The 19,541-nt window shown below is 40.4% G+C and overlaps 1 protein-coding gene across 5 annotated transcripts in view; it reads right to left on the bottom strand.

The window, feature by feature from the left end:
* Positions 1-19,541, bottom strand: part of LOC134225503 (FHIP family protein AAEL005291) — a 98,446-nt gene that overhangs the window by 10,651 nt on the left and 68,254 nt on the right. For 3 of the 5 annotated variants that reach the window (XM_062705655.1, XM_062705654.1, XM_062705659.1), the window contains 6 exons: positions 4,833-5,229; positions 3,872-4,072; positions 2,918-3,809; positions 2,679-2,857; positions 2,250-2,592; positions 1,500-1,538 (listed from right to left, as the gene is read on the bottom strand). In XM_062705655.1, coding sequence (XP_062561639.1) covers positions 1,500-1,538; positions 2,250-2,592; positions 2,679-2,857; positions 2,918-3,809; positions 3,872-4,072; positions 4,833-5,229 — 2,051 coding nt within the window. The remainder of the gene's footprint in view (positions 1-1,499; positions 1,539-2,249; positions 2,593-2,678; positions 2,858-2,917; positions 3,810-3,871; positions 4,073-4,832; positions 5,230-19,541) is intronic. The other 2 variants (XM_062705657.1, XM_062705658.1) reach the window with 2 other exon arrangements.

Raw genomic sequence — 19,541 nt, 5'->3', positions numbered from 1 at the left:
TGAGAATTTTTGAACAAATTCTTTGAGGAATTCAGTAATGAATCAGAGGAGTTACCGATGGATTACTTAGAAGTTTCATAGTTCTTTAGCAACTTCTTTCAGAAATATTTTCGAAAATTTATTCGGGTGTTTTTTTTGTAAATTTATTGCAGAATACATTCTGAAATTCCTCCTGAAATACATTTGCAAACTCCTGCCGGAATTTCTTCCAAAATTTCTCCAGAAAATCCTTCAGAAATTCTTTCGGGTACTCCTCCAGGAATAATTCATAAAATTCCCACAGTAGTTCATTTGAATATTCCTCCAGGGATTCTTCCGTAGAACCTCCCGAAAGGCCTTTATAAATTTCTCCAGAAATTAAAACAATGTAATATTCCTTTCAAAATTCCTGCAGAAATTATACCAAAAAAAAATGTTGAAAGAATGCTTTCGAAAAATTATTAAAGAATAAGATAGAAAATTCTAAAGGAGTTTTCGTAGTAGTTTCTAACGGAAATTCGAAAGGATTCTCTAAGTAATTCCCAAAAGAATTTGCAAATGAAATTTCCCAAGGATTCCTAAACGAATTTCTGAAGAACTTTATATGAGATTCCCGAAAGAATGCTCAAAGGAAATTCCGATGGAATTTCAAAATGAATCTTCGAAGATCTAAAGGAATCTCTAGAAAATTTGCTAAAAAAAAAATGATGAATTTCTATAACATTTTTTGAAAGCATCCCTTGAGATCTGGCGAAATTCCTGAGGGAAATTTCGAAGGTATTCTAAGAATATCCTTTAATAAACTTAGGTGACCGACTTCTAAATAAATCTAATCTGAAATATCAAAGTTGAATGAAGAAGATGTTATTTTTTTTAATGACTGAAAGTTTCTGCAGTACAACAGATTCGAGTACAGAGAAAAATGCCCTAGTAGATATGTTAATCGACGTCGAAGAAATAAATGATGATTTTGTTGAAGATGTTCATGTACATAATGAATAAATAAATGTTCAACTGTCTAAGACGAGTTTAGTACTTTCCATTTTATTCCACCACGTTTTGTTATCTTTGCAGATACGTATTTCGACCTCAACTGTGAGGCCGTCTTCAGTGTCTCGTACTTGACTAGACTTATAATATGTCACAAAATCACAGACTCCCTCTCCCTTTGAACCTGTGACATCATTATTGAATGACCCTTAATTAAATATTGAAGTTATTTTTATACCGTTAATTAAATAAAACTATAGCATGCATTAACTACTTTACTAAATGAACCAAATGTTGGATTTTTTTTTATTACGCAAAGTTCTATCTTGAAGAATTTATTTATTGGAATTTGATTGCAAAAATAAATAGATATATGTACAAATAGTATAGAAAGAGTAAAAGAAGTTCATTTTTTAATACTTTGAACACCACATGAAGGTCACATGAAACTATCTACAAACTGCAATTTGACTGTACAAACAAACATAAACACAAAATATAACATAAATAATGATGAATATGATATTTACCGGTAAAGAATTGAAAAACTTGTGCTATACCAGATGAAGCTGACGGACGGGAGTGTTTAAATACGGATGAAGAAAAACGAAAATTATTTGAATTAACGATTACTTTTTCTTAAACTTCAATCATTCGATCGTTTTGCACAGAGGAACAATTAAAAAGTATGCTTATGGATGTGTGAGCACAAAGTGAAATGATTGTCGTGCTGAGAGCTCAGTTCGATACTGTGTAATCAATAGAAATAGATATCGCAACATTTAGATGGCTATTTATATTGCTCGCGATGTCGAGAACCGATGATCATAGGGTGATAAACAGGTAACGGAAAAATGTGCAAAGAAAATAGTATTCACAAATTCGTTGAGTTTGCACCCAGCTTCGATTTCGCATAGTACTTTCAGGAGAATTTATTGAAAATTATTCGACAAATAAAACAAAAAGCGAATCACAAATGTTTGTCGTAAGTTCTGATCTTATGCGCACTACTTAATAAAACCGCTTCTCCGTACTGCATCCACTATTCTAAAGCGTGTCAAAGTACAATATCCAAAGTTGTCGCAAAACCGGATGTTAATCGCTAAGAAAACCGAAAATTGAAGCTTGGCTTGGAAAAACGAAAGAGTGTAGTAATAGAAGCGACGGAAAACGTGTGTAAGTTTAGGCGTTTCAGTTTGAAAATCTTCAAGAAGTAAAACAAAAAGAAGCGAAAGTATGAAAGATTGGGTTAAAAGGCAATTGAAACCAAAAACACTCACCGGAAGACCCGGGTCGTCGGAAAATACTGGAAAACGAGTTGGATATGCTTTTCCGCTTGGAATCGTTTCGTTTGAATGGATCGTACGACGAGCTAGGCGTGAGCTGCATGGGCGTCGTTTGCGACAGGCTGGAGGTCATCGATACAGTGCCGGACGGTCCGGCACCACCGTTCAGGAGCAGCAGCCGGCTGCTGTTCGGATTCGACTCGATGGCATTCTTGCGCATGTTGATGAGCCGGAACTCCCGGTCGACGAGGAACGATCGGGCCACGTCCACAATCTCGAGCGATTCGTCGCAGTCGGGCAACTCGGCATCGATTTGCTGTTTGAGGATTTTTAGGACCTGCAGGGATTGGAGTGGAGTTGGGTTAAATTTAAGTTGGAATAAATTTGAATTTGAATTTAATTACGTCCTTTATCAATACTTACTTGATGGAAAGATGGCGTATCAGATGTGGTCGGTATATCCGGTCGCAACAAAATAGAATGAAGCAACGGCAGAGGAAACCACGACAGATGACTGATCAACCCGGTGAGGTGCAGGTTGACATACAGGCAATTACTGGTAAATGTTTGCAGCTTGCCCCATATGGCTGTTAGGAAGGGACCTGTCGATGTAAAAAAAACATTAATATCCTATGATTTTCCAATAACATAAGTAACCTTACCTAAACTTACGGTCCCCTGTGCAAACAGATCTTCCGATAGATCTAGATCCACAATGGTTTCCTCTTTTACACTGGACACCTTCCAAGTTTCATGCCGCCGACCATCCTCGCTGCCCGTCCCAAGATTTGTGATGTTTAAACTTTCGTACCCACTGCTATCGCCCAGCGATTGTAAACTGTCCAGTTGTTTGGACGTCGTTGCCATTAGATGTGACCCATGCATCCCACCTCCTGTTCCAAACATCCCTGCGGGAGACTGACACTGACTCGATCGGTCGATATCCGCCGCCGTCAAATCGACCGCGCTATCCGGACCGGTTGTAAATTCCGCCAGAAAGTTTTTGATCATTTGTACTTTATACGCTTGAACGTCTTCACTCGTAACCGTTCCACTACCGTTAGGACCTACACTATTACTATTGTTCACCAGCTTGCTCAATTTTTGGTAACGATACATATTGTTCCACTGATCACAGGCATGCTTGCATTGGACTATACGGTTGCGGGCCTCCAACAGATACGCTTGGTAGTTGGCCAGTAGCGTTTCGCCCGTATTGATTCCGTAGTGGTTCCAGTTGGCACCAATTGTTTTGCTAATATTCCGTCCACTCTGGGAGTTAGATGTCACCCCACTTCCTATCATCGGTGACTGATTGTAGTTGTTGTTATTGTTGATACTGAGGACGTTATTCACTTTCTTCATAATTTCAGGAGTCGTGTTCAGGAAGTATTCGACGGCATTGCTGTACGGATCCACTCGGTTCACCTTGAACCGATGTGAGATGGGCACGTGTTGACAGCTGAGCAGGTACTTGAGTATTAACTCCAGCATAATGTCTTCGCAATTGAGACTCAGCAGAGTATCGAACAATGATAAGGAGATCATGCAAAGCTGAAAATATTTATATATTGTTTGTGAGTTTTTTTAATTCAAATTTTTTTGGCAGAACTAACCCGTGAGTCGTTGCTGTTGAGTCGTTCAACCAGAACGTCCAATATCCGCTGGCCATCGAATTTCTCCTCGTCCAAGAGAAATTTTACCACTATCTGTATTAAGCCCGGTTCGGTTACCGAGCGTACGATAAGATCCAGATAAGCCATTGCCGAAACCTGCGACTCGACGTTTGTCTGCAAATGACCTCGACCTTTAAATGTCTGTTCACGGAGGAACGAGTTTCACGAAGGTGGGTATTGTTTGTTTGTTTCATTGGTTTAAACCGTTTAAACATCGTTGAAAGGGATAGTGTTAAGGGGATAGCAGTGAAATTGTATACAATTTTGTATTTTGTATTTATTTGCAGTAGGAACAGGACAGGAATTCCAGGAGGGAAGAGAAAAATTTAAAATACAATATTAGTCGTTGCAGGCTTGATTAACGATCCGACACCGGTGGCCCATAGTTTACCGATGAATCCCCGTGTTCGAACGTGTTACTCTGATGTCTACGGTACGAGCGATAACAGCGCCACATGTAGGGTGGGATGAGCGAGATACTCGTGATCTACCAACCATTACCAGTCTCATACTGAGGTTAATATTTTAGTCAAAAAAAAAATGGATGACATTCATGGAGTAATGAGTCACAACAACAACATCTTTTGCTGTGTACATGAACCAATCAGTGCTTGGGCTAATTATTCTACTTAGTACTGATCCTTCACCGTTAATCTTCCAGCTACGCTGAGGAAAATTGATGTTCTAGGTTTTAGATTAAACAAATGGGTTATGGATCTATATTACAGTGGAATCATATCAAGAAAACAAATACATTTGCTAAGATGGTAGAAAATTTGGTTAATAATCAACTTACATCAGTTTTCTTGTTATGTATCCATTAGTCATGGGAAGTGTAAATTACTTATTTTTACCACATGAACTTACTAAACAACAACCAGAACAGACAACAATCACCCACCTGCAGTATGGCCGGACCGAGCACTGGTACCAAAAATCCTTGGTACAAAAAGTCCAGTAACTGCTGCCGTATCATGCTGTGTGCCACCTGCACTACGGCGTTGCAAAACTCAAGCGAGTTCATGAACAACGTCAACTCCTGCATTTCCGTCACGTCGTCCGTCGTTATCCGATACCAGTCGATGGTTTTGATGTCGATTTGGTTCGGTAGGCGGGAGTACAACCCACCCAAACCGGTGACCAGCACGGGGCATATCGATGAATACGTCGCAATGTACGTCCCCACGTTGGAGTTCTTCTGGGACAGAGCCATGCACAAGAGCAGCGCGTCCCGGGCTTGATGGCCCAGTGAACCCTCCCGGTGTACGTACGGTATCAGCAGGGAGAAGATTATGAAACTGGAAAAGAAGAGAAAAAAAACGGATTGAAAATATTAGACAAGTATTTCATAAATTGTGTTCCAAAATATCGTACAAACAAAATTCAGGATTCAGTCGAAACGAATAAATACCAGTCCAACCACCCAATAACAACTGACGCAAACCTGTTTTAAGCATGATTCGAACATTTCATAGATCATTATGCTGGATCTATTAGCATAGATATCGGCTTCCAGTAACGCAGTGATATCGTAGATTTTTATTGCGTAAAATTTGAGTGACCTTTATCACTGCTCTACTGTGATAGAGATCCCCAGGCGGTTCTCATTTGCAGCCGATCCTCGAAAAGTTTACCGTGAAGAATCCCAATTTCATTCACTTAAGATATAATTTTCTTGATTAATGACTTGCGAGAGAAGTCAGATTTTTTTCTTTTTTTTTTGGAAGGGATGTTTAATTTTTATACACATAGTTGAGTTTGCCATTTTAAGGTGTTTTTATTAGATATTACGAAAAAAAAATTTGGCTGCCGGTGGGACTTGAACCCACACTATTCCATTAAGCATATTGACGTATTACCAATTATACAACAGCTGCCTTTTTGAGAAGTTGTAAGCGGCTTTTGCAATATATCATAAAAACACCTGAAAATGGCAAACTCAACTATGTGTATCAAAATTAAACATCTCTTAAAAAAAAAATTGTGTAATATACAAAATTTAACGTTGGGTAGACACCTTTACGTGGTGTCTTTCGGAGCAAGATTTAACACGGTCAATTGGTCATATTGTCAGCTTAAGAAGAATCCTGACCCAACCTTCTCCATGATCAAATCCGGGGTATTTGAGAAGAGCATCTTCTTTTTACAATGGTTCTACATTCCAACTTGGACTTGCTTTTCAACTTAGTATTCTATGTTAGTACCTCCTCAGTTTTTATTTGAAAGCTTTTATATGCCCGCCATTGCATGAGTAAGTATCTTGTGTGGCAAGTACAATGGATGTACTATGCTCAGGGTGTCGAGAAAGTTTCCAACCCGAATCGAACTCACCATCTCCGGATCTACAATCCTACGCTTTTGCTCGCAAGGCTACTGGAAGCCCTTGAGAACGCTACCGCGCTACGCTACACTACGCTACCCGAATTCCAAGTTATTCGCTGAAAGATATGTCCACAGCAGGATCTTTCAGTCTGCGGTGTGTTGAATGGCCGCTCCCGAGCCCCTCCTCCTACCGCTGAATCCGAGCAATTCGTCTCTAATATCGGTTGATCGGTAAAGGCAGGATTTTCATTAGGGAAGATCCATTAATTACGTAACGCAAAAATTGGGCTTTTTCAACCCCCCCTCCCCCCTATGTCACACTTTTTGTATGAAGCTTCTGAAAATTTTGTATGGATCGTCACACTTCACTCAACCCCCCCTCCCCCCTCTAAGCGTTACGTAATTTGTGGACGTTCCCTTATGTCCATCACGAGAGGCTCGCGCGACTTGTGCACTGGTTGATGAAGAAAATGAAATCCCTCTACTAGGTGAACTTATTTGGGTATTTATCTTTTGTATTGCTGAAATACTGGCAGAACCACTTTATTTACTACTTTTTGCAGAATTGCACGGCATTGCTGTTCAGTCCTGTTTACCTTCACTATATTTTACAACGTCGCCCGTAAATTTGACAATTTCGAGAAATTACAAAACAAGTTGAAAAATATTTTTTTATGGTGTGCTAGATCATCTAGTCGGATTGCCAATCCGGAGATGGCGAGTTCGATTCTCGGTCCGTTCTAAGATGTTTTCGGGTTGGAAAGTTTCTCGACACCCTGGGCATAGTGTATCCATTATACTTGCCACCAGAGCTTTCAATATTCCTTTGCCCTTCATTTCTAAACATATTAGTGCTGTCCAATGAGCAGCTCGAAGTAGCTCGAAGTTGTTCCCGTCCTGCTCGTTCTTTTTTGTCAACAAACGGGCCTGAGCGTGACAGGAACAACTTCGAGCTACTTCGAGCTGCTCATTGGACAGCATTATTCGTAAGGTACACCGGGGCAAGTTGAAATGCGGGGTAAGTTGAAACGGAAGCTGTAATTCAGATAGGAAATGACCGAATGCTCCGATAATTTTTTTCAACGAACTACTCGCCTAAACGCAGCTTCTGACTGCCATTCCCGAAAGATTGCAGCTTTGAAAAGCAATCCATGCCATTGTTTATTTTTCGTCATTTGCCAAATCCAAACCAACTATTTTACGTGCCAATGAAACAGGCCTCAAAACGATGTTTGGAAGAGTTTTTTCATCAAATTTTCACGGTAGGTAATCATTCAATGTTGAATAAGCATAATGATTATGAAAAATCGATGAAAGACCCGTTTTAATTTTTGTATTTTGATTGTTTGATATTGCTCTGCATGTTCAACTCATCGGGGCAAATAGAAATGCGTGGTGCGGGGCAAGTTGAAACAACGATTCAAAACGTCACCCTCGCAATTAAAAATATTTTTTTTTCCAGAATTCAACATGGTCCATAAATACATACATTCGAAAAACATAAATTTATAAAATCATGCAGACTTCTGAACATAAATTTAATAAATGTCCGCCCATTCCGTCATGAATGCAACCTCCTACAATCTCCACTAGAATGAAAAGGGGTCATGTTTAAACTGCAGTTTGGAGATTCTTAATCCACTGAGCACTGACTCTCAGAAAAATAAAACATAGAGTATGTAAGCATTTCGTTAACTCCAGCTTTCACTTCCCCAGTTGTCTATTTCTCCAATCGAAGAGTTTTTGAGAGATATGATGGCTGGTTAATTGATGTGCATTTACGAATAAGCCACAACCGAATTAATCAACTGTGCAATATACAAGTGAACCAAATAATGAAGCATCCTGAATAGTAATCCGAGTGGTCACCAGTAGGGGGAAATCAATTTGATAAATTTTCAGCGTAGTGTAATGTGACCAGACGTCCTGGACGTCGCGGGACGCTGTACTTTTCAACTTCATTTTCCAAAGTAATATTAATTTATACGGTCTCACAATTTTTTTTAAATATTTTTTTGGCCCGAAACTATACGGAATGCACTTATTTTATGAAAATTGTCAAGTCAGTGACGGTCACATTAGCGTAGTGCGTTCTCCAGAATTTGGTCTCTGAAAATAAGCTTGTGGCTTTGTTGTCAACTGCCCTTATTAGCATAATTGTCCCATGCCATTTTCGCCGACTTGAGTAATTTGCCGTTGAGTTTATCAAATTTGTTTTACATGGAGAAATACAAAAAAATCTAATAAATTGAAAACAAAAATGGTATCTTTCTGAAAGAAAATCAAAATCGTCAAAAGCATACATGAAACTCTTATGTGAATTCTGGCAGTTTATAGTCACCTTTACAAACTCGTACTTCTTGAGTCTCACTGAGTACATACATTTTGTTATTAATACGGCAAAATTAGCTTTCGTCTGAATATAACGCAGTGTTTCAACTTGCCCCGATTCGCGGGGCAAGTTGAAACGATGCATATAAAAAAATAATTTAAATATAAAAAATACTTATAGAAAAGTTTGTTAAGGTTGCTTATTTTTTATGTATAATATTTGACCCGAACTAGCAAACACCGCAAACGGATTAATTTATCGAAGAGTGATTTTTTTACAGCACTTCAAAATTCAACTTTGAAAAAACTGTTTCAACTTGCCCCGGTGTACCTTACTCGGCTCTGCAACATCAATTTTCGGAATATGGGTGTTACTAACAGTTTGTTATTTTTCCAAATAGTAACTTCTTAATAAACCTCAGTTGAAAGCATTCGCTTTTCAAGTTTGCTCCGTCATTTGTGTATCCCATTCTAAGAGGTTATGGGCTCGTCCGGCAAGGAATCAGTTTACGGTATTCCTCAATTCCACGGAGGACCTGGTTTCCATAATTGGAGTTTTCGTGTACGTGCATATCTGGACGCTACGGGAGTGGTACATACCCTGACGGAGGATGCTCCACAAGAAGCAGCAGGAAAAGTGAAGTTCGACGAGGCGGACAAAAAGGCCAAAGTCCATGTTGATTGGTTTCCTGGGAGATGATTGTCTGGAGATCATACGGGATAAAACAACGGCAAAACGGATGTGGAAATCTATGAAAAAAAAAATCGCCAAAAAAATGGCTAGCGACTCAGAACCTGATCAGGAAGCAACTTGGGTGTTTGAAGATGAAGGAAGGATAATTCATGCGGAACCATTTGGTGCTTTTCTATGATCTGATCAGGCAATTGAGAGAAGCGGATCTTAACATTTAGGAGAGGAGCGGTTCTTAAGGAACCTGATATGGTGGTAGCGCTGTTCGGTACTCTTCCGGAATCGTATGACCCGTTAATAACTGCTCTGGAAAATCTTGGTGACGATGAGCTATCGCTAGACGTGGTAAAGCAACGGGCGAAGAGGTGAAGCTACTCGATAGGCATCAAGACGACTCAAACGAGAAGACCGCCGCGTTTGCTGGTGAAAAGAAAGCAGATCGATTCAAGAAGTTCCTTGGTAAGTTTAAGTGCGGCAAGAAAGGGCACATGAAGAAGGACTGCCGGCATAAACACAGTGAAGCGAATTCTGCTACTGGATGTGGAAGCAAGGCGGTAAGCTTTATGGCTGGTCGTGCAGGTGAACGTCGAAGCTGTGGTGGATATTTGTGCTTCAATCTCGACTCTGGATCAAGCGAACACCTTGTGAATGATGCTGCAGTCTCTTCATCTTGAAGCAAGCTGTCAAGTCCAATCATCATCAACGTTGCGAAGAATGGTGAAACTTTGGAAGCACAGAAAAAAGGTATCATCGAAGGTGTGAGTAACAAAGGCGTCCAAATGAAAATCAATGAAGTCCTGTACATACCGGAACTAAGAGACAACGTGATGTCCATGAAGAAGCTGTCCAGGGCTGGTATAACGGTACTGTTCTGCGGAAGACAAGCTACCTTGCGGAAAGATGACACGACTATTGCAACGGCGTACTTGAATGGCAGTCTATACGAGTTGGAAGTAAAATTGAATGCTTGTTGTGCGAATGTATGTTAAGCAGAAGTTAGGGATTTATGGCATCGTAGACTAGGATATCTAAATCAACAATCAATCTCGACGCTGATGCAGCACAACATGGTTGAAGATATTTATACAAAGCCGGAGAAGATCGGATTTTGCGAACCATGTGTACAAGGAAAGCAGTACCGTGAGTCCTTCAACGGTACACGTCAACGAGCGACTCGTGTTTTGGAGAGGATTCATTCGGACATCTGTGGTCCCATTGACCCCCCGGCATGGGGTGGATCCCGTTATTTTGTTTCATTCATCGATGATTACAGCCACTTCTAGGTCATCTATATGCTGAAGAAGAGAAACCATGTCTTCGAGGGATTCCGAGAATATGAAGCGATGGTGACAGCAGCTTTCGGCAAGAAAATTTCAAAACTAACGGTGGATCAGGGCACATAGTATGGATTAACCGAACAAAAGAAATGGTATAAGAATAAAGGCATCCAGATTGAGACGACAGTTGCTTATTTCCCGCAACAACAGAACGGAGTGGCCGAGCGGTTCAACCGAACGCTTATTGACTCCCGCTGAGTTATGGATGGGAGTGAAGCTCAATCTGGAGAAGCTTTGAATTTTCGGGTGTAGAGCATTTTCATGGATACCTGGACAGCAACGAAAGAAACTAGATGCCGTAAGTTTTGAGGTTTTGATGGTTGGCTATGCGCCGAATGGTTATCGGCTTTGGGACCGAACTCGTCGAAAGATCATCGTGGCACGTGACGTGAAGTTCGATAAAGGTCGTTTTGCGTATGAAGTTGAAGCAGAAGCTAATAAAGATTCGCCGTTTGTAGCGCAATATTCTTACGAAAAAGAGGGGGATAAAGATGTCGCCACGCAAGCACATCAAGAGCCAGAAGTTGCTCGACAACTTGAGCAGTTAAACCAGCAAAACAATACTGACGATGCGACATTGAATGAATCCGATGATGACAAGTCAAACGAAACCGATGATGAGATAGAGGAACCAACAGCATCGGCGCTCCCATCGCAATCAGTAAACCACGAATCCGAAAGGCAACCGTTGGTGAGGCGTAGCGTTCGGGAGCTCACTTTTCCGGGTAAGTTCCTAGACTATTTTGTTGGCTATGGAGCAATTTCTGCGGTCCCGTTATCTACAGATTTACCCGAAACATACGGTCAGATAGCACGTCGAGATGACAAAGACGATTGGATGCGTGCTGTAGCAAGCGAGCTGGAGTCAGTGAGCTACTGGGATCACTGATGTACATAATGCTAAGTGTGCGGCCGGAAATTTGTTATCCTGTCGGATATTTGGGGCGTTTCCAGCCAGAGATGTCCAACACAGTTGGCAAAAAATCTGCTCTTTTATTTTTCACAATTTATCATCAATTTATACCAATCAAATAAAATTCATTCAGTGAGTGCAACTAACAGATGGATATTTGAGTTATCGAAATGTCACTTCGATCTGTCAAAATAATATACGCCAGGGACACGCGCCCGCGTGTATTTGGTGTGCACCATTTTGTCAGATTGAAGCTACATTTCGCAAACTCAAATATCCATCTATTAGTTGCACTTACTGAATGAATTTTATTTGATTGGTAAAAAATGTAAAAAATAAAAGAGCAGATTTGTTGCCAACTGTGTAGGACATCTCTGGCTGGAAACGCCCCAAATATCCGACAGGATAACAAATTTCCGGCCGCACACTTAGCATTATGTACATCAGTGATCCCAGTAGCTCACGATATGGTTGGCTTGCACGGAGGTATGGTGATGAACCTGGGAGAACGCGCACAGGACATATTTTTACCGGCTCCGGATCTCCAGGAAATCCAGGAGGAGATTGGCCGGCTGAAGAACAACAAAGCCGCTGGGGTTGACCAACTACCAGGAGAGCTATTTAAACACGGTGGTGAGGAACTGGCTAGAGCGTTGCATTGGGTCATTACCAAGATTTGGAAGGAGGAAGTTTTGCCGCAGGAGTGGATGGAAGGTGTCGTGTTTCTCATCTACAAAAAGGGCGATAAGCTGGATTGTAGGAACTACCGCGCAATCACATTGCTGAACGCCGCCTACAAGGTACTCTCCCAAATTTTATGCCGTCGACTAGGACCAATTGCAAGGGAGTTCGTGGGGCAGTACCAGGCGGGTTTTATGGGCGAACGCTCCACCACGGACCAGGTGTTCGCCATTCACCAAGTACTGCAGAAATGCCGCGAATACAACGTGCCCACACATCATCTTCAAAGCCGCACTAACGCACGAACACGGATTTCCGGATAAACTGACACGGTTGATCAAGGCGACGATGGATCGGGTGATGTGCGTAGTTCGGGTTTCATGGTCATTTTCGAGTCACTTTGAAATGCGCAGAGGGTTACGGCAAAGTGATGTCTTTCGTGTCTGCTATTCAACATCGCTTTGGAAGGGGTAATACGAAGAGCAGGGATTAACACGAGTGGAACAATTTTCAATAAGCCCGTCCAGCTATTTGGCTTCGCCGACGACATAGATATTATGGCACGTAACTTTGAGAAGATGGAGGAAGCCTACATCAGACTGAAGAGGGAAGCTCATCGGATCGGATTAGTCATCAGCACGTCGAAGACGAAGTACATGATAGGAAGAGGTTCAAGAGAAGACAATATGAGCCACCCACCGCGAGTTTGTATCGGTGGTGACGAAATCGAGGTGGGAGAAAAATTTGTGTACTTGGGCTCACTGGTGACTGCCGAAAATGACACCAGCAGAGAAATTCGGAGACGCATAGTGGCTGGAAATCGTAAGTACTTTGGACTCCGCAAGACGCTCCGATCGAAAAGAGTTCGCCGCCGTACCAAACTAACAATCCACAAAACGCTAATTAGACCGGTAGTCCTCTACGGACACGAGACCTGGACGATGCTTGTGGAGGATCAACGCGCACTTGGAGTTTTTGAAAGGAAAGTGCTGCGTACCATCAGCGTACTGCACAGGCCACTTCGGCCACATACTCTGAACAAAAAAAAACTACCAGGAGATGTAATGGAAATGGTTTAACCGTATCGTAACGTGTTGATCGCAAGTTCTGAACTCAAGAAAAATTTGGACAACCCAGAATATTTCAAAACTATCTGTCTTTTGATACTAGCCGAGATGTAATGCACATTGTTGAATACATGTCGAAACTTTGATGAACGAAAGAACCTTCAAAGCCGCTGTAGTCGTGAATTGTTTAGATGTTGCATAATATATCAAATCTATCTTACAATGTATATTGACCTTCCCGGAGCTGTAATGCACATGGTTAAATACATGTAGGAACTTTTAGTGACGAAAAAGCTATTTTCGCAGCTCGAAATCAAGGATAGTTTGGATGATCTAGAATATCTCTAAACTATCTTACGATGTCTGTTGATTTCCCAGGAGGTCTAATTTATATAATTGAATGAATATTAAAGCCACATAATGTACATATATATTCACATATGAGTTTTCACAACATTGTAAATTAATGTCCAAATCGGGTGGTTTAATCTCCGGAAATAGGCAATTAACTTTGATTGTACTGAAAAAAGATTTTTTTGTAGCAGTAGATCACAAGTCCTGAAGTCCCCGGACATTTTGGATTACCCAAAATACCTCAAAACTGTCTTACGATATCAGATTCTGTTGACCTGAGAGAGAGAAGCCAGCTCGCTGACAGATCGTTTATTGACTATGTCTTCTTCTTCTTTATTTGTGTGGAAGCCATGGGAACTCAACAAATCGAGGTAACATTTAATAACGTCGGAAGAATTTTTTTTCGCTCCAATGAAAACTTGTTTGAATTAGCTGTTTTTAATGGTTATATACTCCTTATCGTGTAATAAAAATTATTTTTCACAATACGGGATCATGAACATTGATAACTACGGGTTCTATTCGGTAAATAATTTTACAAATTTTCGATGGTTTTGACAGTTGAACAAAGGAAAAATTCGCAGAAAATCTGTAAAATTATTTACCGAACACTTCTCCTGTAAGATTTCTATGAAATTTCACAGAAATTTGCGATTTATTTTAAGTTTGGCAGTTTGGATTACCCAAAATATCTCAAAACTATCTAACGATATCTGCAGATGTTGATGTTGACCTCCCAGGAGGTGTAATGGATATAACTTTTTTTTATAAACACGTTTATTTCATGGTTTAAGAACAGTGGCACATTACATAACTAATGGATATTTTGTTTTATCAATCGTTATTACTTAAAACATACTTTAACTTGTATTGTCTAAAATATAAATTACATAATTCACGAATAATTTTAGAATTTTGGTTCTCACATTTTTATCGACACCCTTGAACTCCGGAAATAGCATATCTAAGTAACCTACATTTATGTTCAAACAGCGACTTATTTTTGAACGTAAGTAGTTCCACAGATTAGCAACTTTAGGGCATTCAGAGAATTTATGTTTCTGAGTCTCCGTTACTAGGCTACATGTATTACAATTGGGATTAGCTGTTTGGCCAATTTTATGCATTAATTGTGCATGAGGAAGTTTTTGGTTCACAAACAAATACATTGTACTTTTTTCTTTAAGAGATAAATTTCTACTATTTATGTTTTTGAAAATCCTAGCCCAAGTCACCGTCGGATTCTCTAGAATAATTTTCGGTGTTCCTAATGCTTTTGTTAGATGCCTTTCAATTGTACTGCTACAACTAGTGTCTAGTATCTGCTGAGGTAGTCCTTGCATCACATTCCACGCCACTTTTATGCATGGATAGGAAGCAATAATCCTCGTGATGTTTACTCCGTTTGCTGCATCATTCAGTAGGCTATTTCCATACGGCATAATATCACGAACTTGCATAATTCGATTCGTTAGAAGAGCTTTACACTTGTACATAGGTGAATGTAGGTTCAAGCCACCTTCGACTAGTGGCTGAATGATCTGTGCCATTGCCACCCTAGGTTGTCTTCCCCAAATAAAGTTTCCAATATGCTTTGTAAGTTTTGCTACATCTTGATTTCTAATTGAAAGAACTGAGGCCACAAACCAAAGTTTGGATGTTATGAATACATTCAAAAGTTTTACTTTTTGGTGTAATGTAGTACTTCTTGGCTTGAACAGCCACATTAGTTGTGTCATTTTCCGAATGGTTTGTTTCCAATTAAAATCGATCATGGCACCGTGATCATTGAAAAACGTTATTCCCAGAATTCTAATATGGTCATTGACTGATGGCCAGTTGATAACTGGCTGTCGCTGGGATAAATCTCCAATATTTATTGCACTCGATTTCGTTAAGCTTAGAATAGCTCCAGACTGTTGCCCATATTCGTCGAAAGTTCGTTTGATCTCTCCCAACTTCGTATCTTCTAACACAACCACTGTAACATCGTCAGCGTAGGCCACCACCAGCTCAAGCGGATTGTTGCATATTGTGTGCAATTTCTCAATTAATGGGTGCAAGTATATTACAAATAAGAACATGCTCAAAGGGTCGCCCTGTCTCACTGAACGACCAATTTGAAACTCAGGAGATAAATGGCCGTTCAGTAGAATACGAGAGTGTGAGTTCTGCATAATTTTTCGTAGAATTTGTATTAGATCGCTGTTGAAACCCATGTCACTCATTACTCGAAATAAATAACGATGCTCAACCCTGTCAAAAGCATGATCAAGGTCCAGTGAGACAACTCTTGCCACCTTCTTCTTGCTTCGTATTTCTGCAATGCGGTCCTTTATTGCGTGTATTGCTTCAAAAATTGATCTCTTCGAGTTAGAGCATTTCTGCGACGGTGTTAGTAGACTATATTTATCTATAACTCCAGCTATTCTCAATTTCAAAATCCTACTGAACAGTTTGTAGTCGTAGTTTAGCATTGTGAGTGGCCGATATCCTTCTACACTATTGTTGTCTCCTTTCTTCTTAACCAGCACTACAACTCCTTCCACAAATTTACGAGGTATGTTTCCTCGTAAGGCTTCATTAAGTATTAAATTCAATTGACGATGAATCACGTTGAATGCTGCTATGAAAAATTCCTTGGGTATCCCGTCTATCCCCGGTGACTTTTTCGATGCACTCGATTTGATTGCTGAGAAGATTTCATCCGTTGTCACTTCATTCATCAGTTCCAGGTTTTCTTGCGCTTCTCTGGGAATCCTGGTTGACGTGGTTGCTTCCTGGGGTTCTCTTGTATCACTTGTAGTATACAGATCACGAAAGTACTGGAGAACATGGCCTTCTATTTCAGCAGAACCGACAATATGTTGCTGTTGAACTTCGATGGATTTTATAAACGTGCTAGACTTTTTCCTCATTCGATCACCTAATTGATAGGACGATATGCTTTCTTCTCCGATGCACTGATCATTTATGCGTATGAACTTTTTTGAGAATTCCCGTTGTAATCGCAACATTTTTCCCTTTAGTAAATTAACTTCACTTATTTTATTAGGATCTTGATAAAGTTCATTGTAAGCAGTTTTGAGGCGCGCGTACAAAAACTCATTTCTGGTATGGAACTCTCGAAAAGAATCGTTAGTCTTTTTCCTAAAGAACCCTTTGATTCTTGGCTTCGCGTAAATTATCCACCATTCAATCCAGCTGTTGAAATTCCTTCTCTGTCGACACCAGTAATTCCACTTGGTTCCGAATTCTTCAATGTTATCTTCGGTAAGAACATGACTTCGCATGGCCCAATAACCATTCCCAGCATCTCTACCCAAGTCTGGCAACCAAAGACTTATTTTGAACACTTTATGATCGGAAAAACAGTTCACATGAAATGAAGCACTTATCAGTTTGTCAATTAAATTCGCCGATACATATATCCTGTCCAGTCGAGACTTGCTGTTCGATCTTATAAAACTATATTCTACTTCACGATTCAAGCAGTCCCATGAATCCCGCATTTTTAAATTTTGAATTAGTGTTCGCAACGCTGCACTTTTGTTGTTAACTCCTGTTGCATCCTTATTGGAGATAACACAATTAAAGTCACCTCCAACCACAACATACTCAGCTCCACTTTGTAAATAGTAAGGAATGTACTGATTGAACATATTCTCTCTACTTCGATAGTTTTGCACACCACTGGGTGCGTACACATTGCAAATAGTAACTGAATTGTTTATTTTCACACAAATGATTCTGCTGTCGAGACTTCGTTGCACATTTGTTACAGGGATATGCACTTTAAGTGCTATAGCGGTTCCTCTTCGCGATTCATTGACATTGGTGTACACTTGGAATCCAGGAATGTACAAGCGGCTACTCTCCACTTCCTGAAGCATAATAATATCCAGATCCAGAAGACGTATCATTGAGCGTAACGAGTTGAGCTTATTTTCGTTAGATATGGCATTTATATTAATACTAGCCATATTGTAACGTTTTAATGTGTTGGCAGTGTTCATCTTAGTGCTTAGTTCTTGCTTTTTTCGCTCGGTTTCTGCTTCTTGTCATAATGAAACCTTCGGCATGTTCGGACGTATCAGATGAAAAGTCAAACTCCTTTGCGCGATTGTCAACCACCTCGCTCTCAGACAGATCCATCGCACCATCTAGTTTATCTCCGTCCACAGCAGGGATTTTGAACATCGCTTGCGATTCTCTCTGTGATTCTCTTATATTGGAGACTTTATCGATGTCTGTGGTAGGTAATGCTACTTTAAACGACGAGTTATCATTCGATTGCGTCTGAGAAAGAGTTCCCCTAATCTCATTAGTGAGCGATCCGTTTACCGATACAGTCGTCCCTTCTGCTTCGGTTTGACCACAAACAACGTTCATCAGAGTGGCCAAGTTTGTTTCGGAGTGACTTCCCACTGAGTGTGAGCCATAATAGGAATTCGGTTCGGAAACCGACGGCACCAGTTTTCAACAGCAGCAACATCCACAGCTTCAACCTCAACAGCAGCAGCAGCAGATTCAGTAGCAGTGGTGGACGGTCCAACAGGGCCTTCTTCGATGTTTACTCGTCCATCAATTCGGCTACTCGTCTCAGTATTTGTAGGCCGACCTCGTTTTACGTTACCTAGCTTCACAAATTCAGGCATTACAGCTTCGCATGCATTTGCTCCAGCGTTCCCTTGTGATGGTAAGTCGATTGACATACTCCCTGCGATATCTGCATATGTCGAACGCTCTTCCCGTGCTCGTTGTAATCTTGCACTTAGGTCTGACTTTTGCAAAATCAGCTTTTTGTTCTGCACACAGGTCATACCCGGATGCACCTGATTGGTGCAGTGTTTGCACGTGGCTGGCTGCCCCGAATAAGACACCAGTGTCTGTTCCCCTTGCACAACGACATACGATTTGATATGCTTACGCAGCGCTACTCTGGCTACTCGTATGCCAGTAGAGACGCCTTTGTATATGAAGTTATCACCCCACACAAGTTCTCTGATGGAGATTACATCGCCGTAGTGTTGGAGGAATTCCTTAATTTGATCAGAGGTAACATTTTCGGATAGATCATGGATCTTGACTTCAATTCCACCATCATCCATACTTAGTTTCACTTTATACTTTTCATTGTTCATCTCAACATCATGTTTTCCGTTGTGCAGAATGACGGTCTCTTGTGCAGTCTTGAGATCTCTGCATTTTACTTGAGCACAGTTGAGAGCATGATTCACTTGTAGTCGTAACACCGCGTCCAATCCTAGTCCCAGAATGTTGTGCACAAAATGATGCGTTTCTTCATACGACATTCGTTTGGGTAGATTGGAGAAATCTACCCGAAAAGTATTTTCCCGCGATTTCGATGACATCGTGGACTGTGCATTTACAATGCCTTTGATTTACTGTCGTCAGTTGTCTGACGCTATGAATGTTTTAAACAATACGAAATTTTACTTGATTTAACGCGTATTTGATCGAAGATGATATCGCGCACGTCCGATCATCTCTGCTTTTTGACGCGAACTGGATGAAAGCATATCAAAGCTTTGAGTACCGAAAAAAAACTTCTAAGCTTATAACCCAGAATATCCCAGAACTACTTGCGGTGGTTTTTTAACCTTCTATAAGATGTAATGAACACGGTTCAATACTGAAATAAACTTTGAGTAATGAAAAAAACAATTTTTTTTTGCAGCTGTACATTTCAAGTCCTGAACTCAATGATAGTTTGGATGGCTAAAGACGTTCAAGGAAGAATATAGGAAAGAAATGTATAGAATAAGATACACTGGGGGAAATGGAAAAGAAAAAATCGATAGTGAATGTTTGAATTAGTGTTAAACCAATTTAAATGATATAAATGCATTCAATCATGATGGGCTTCCAAAACAGTTCATTTTGCACCAAC

The sequence above is a fragment of the Armigeres subalbatus genome, chromosome 3, assembly GCF_024139115.2.
Source record: "Armigeres subalbatus isolate Guangzhou_Male chromosome 3, GZ_Asu_2, whole genome shotgun sequence".
NCBI classification, from domain to species: Eukaryota; Metazoa; Arthropoda; class Insecta; order Diptera; family Culicidae; genus Armigeres; species Armigeres subalbatus.
The sequence above is the reverse complement of the archived record's forward strand: the minus strand, read 5'-3'. Positions and strand labels throughout refer to the sequence as shown.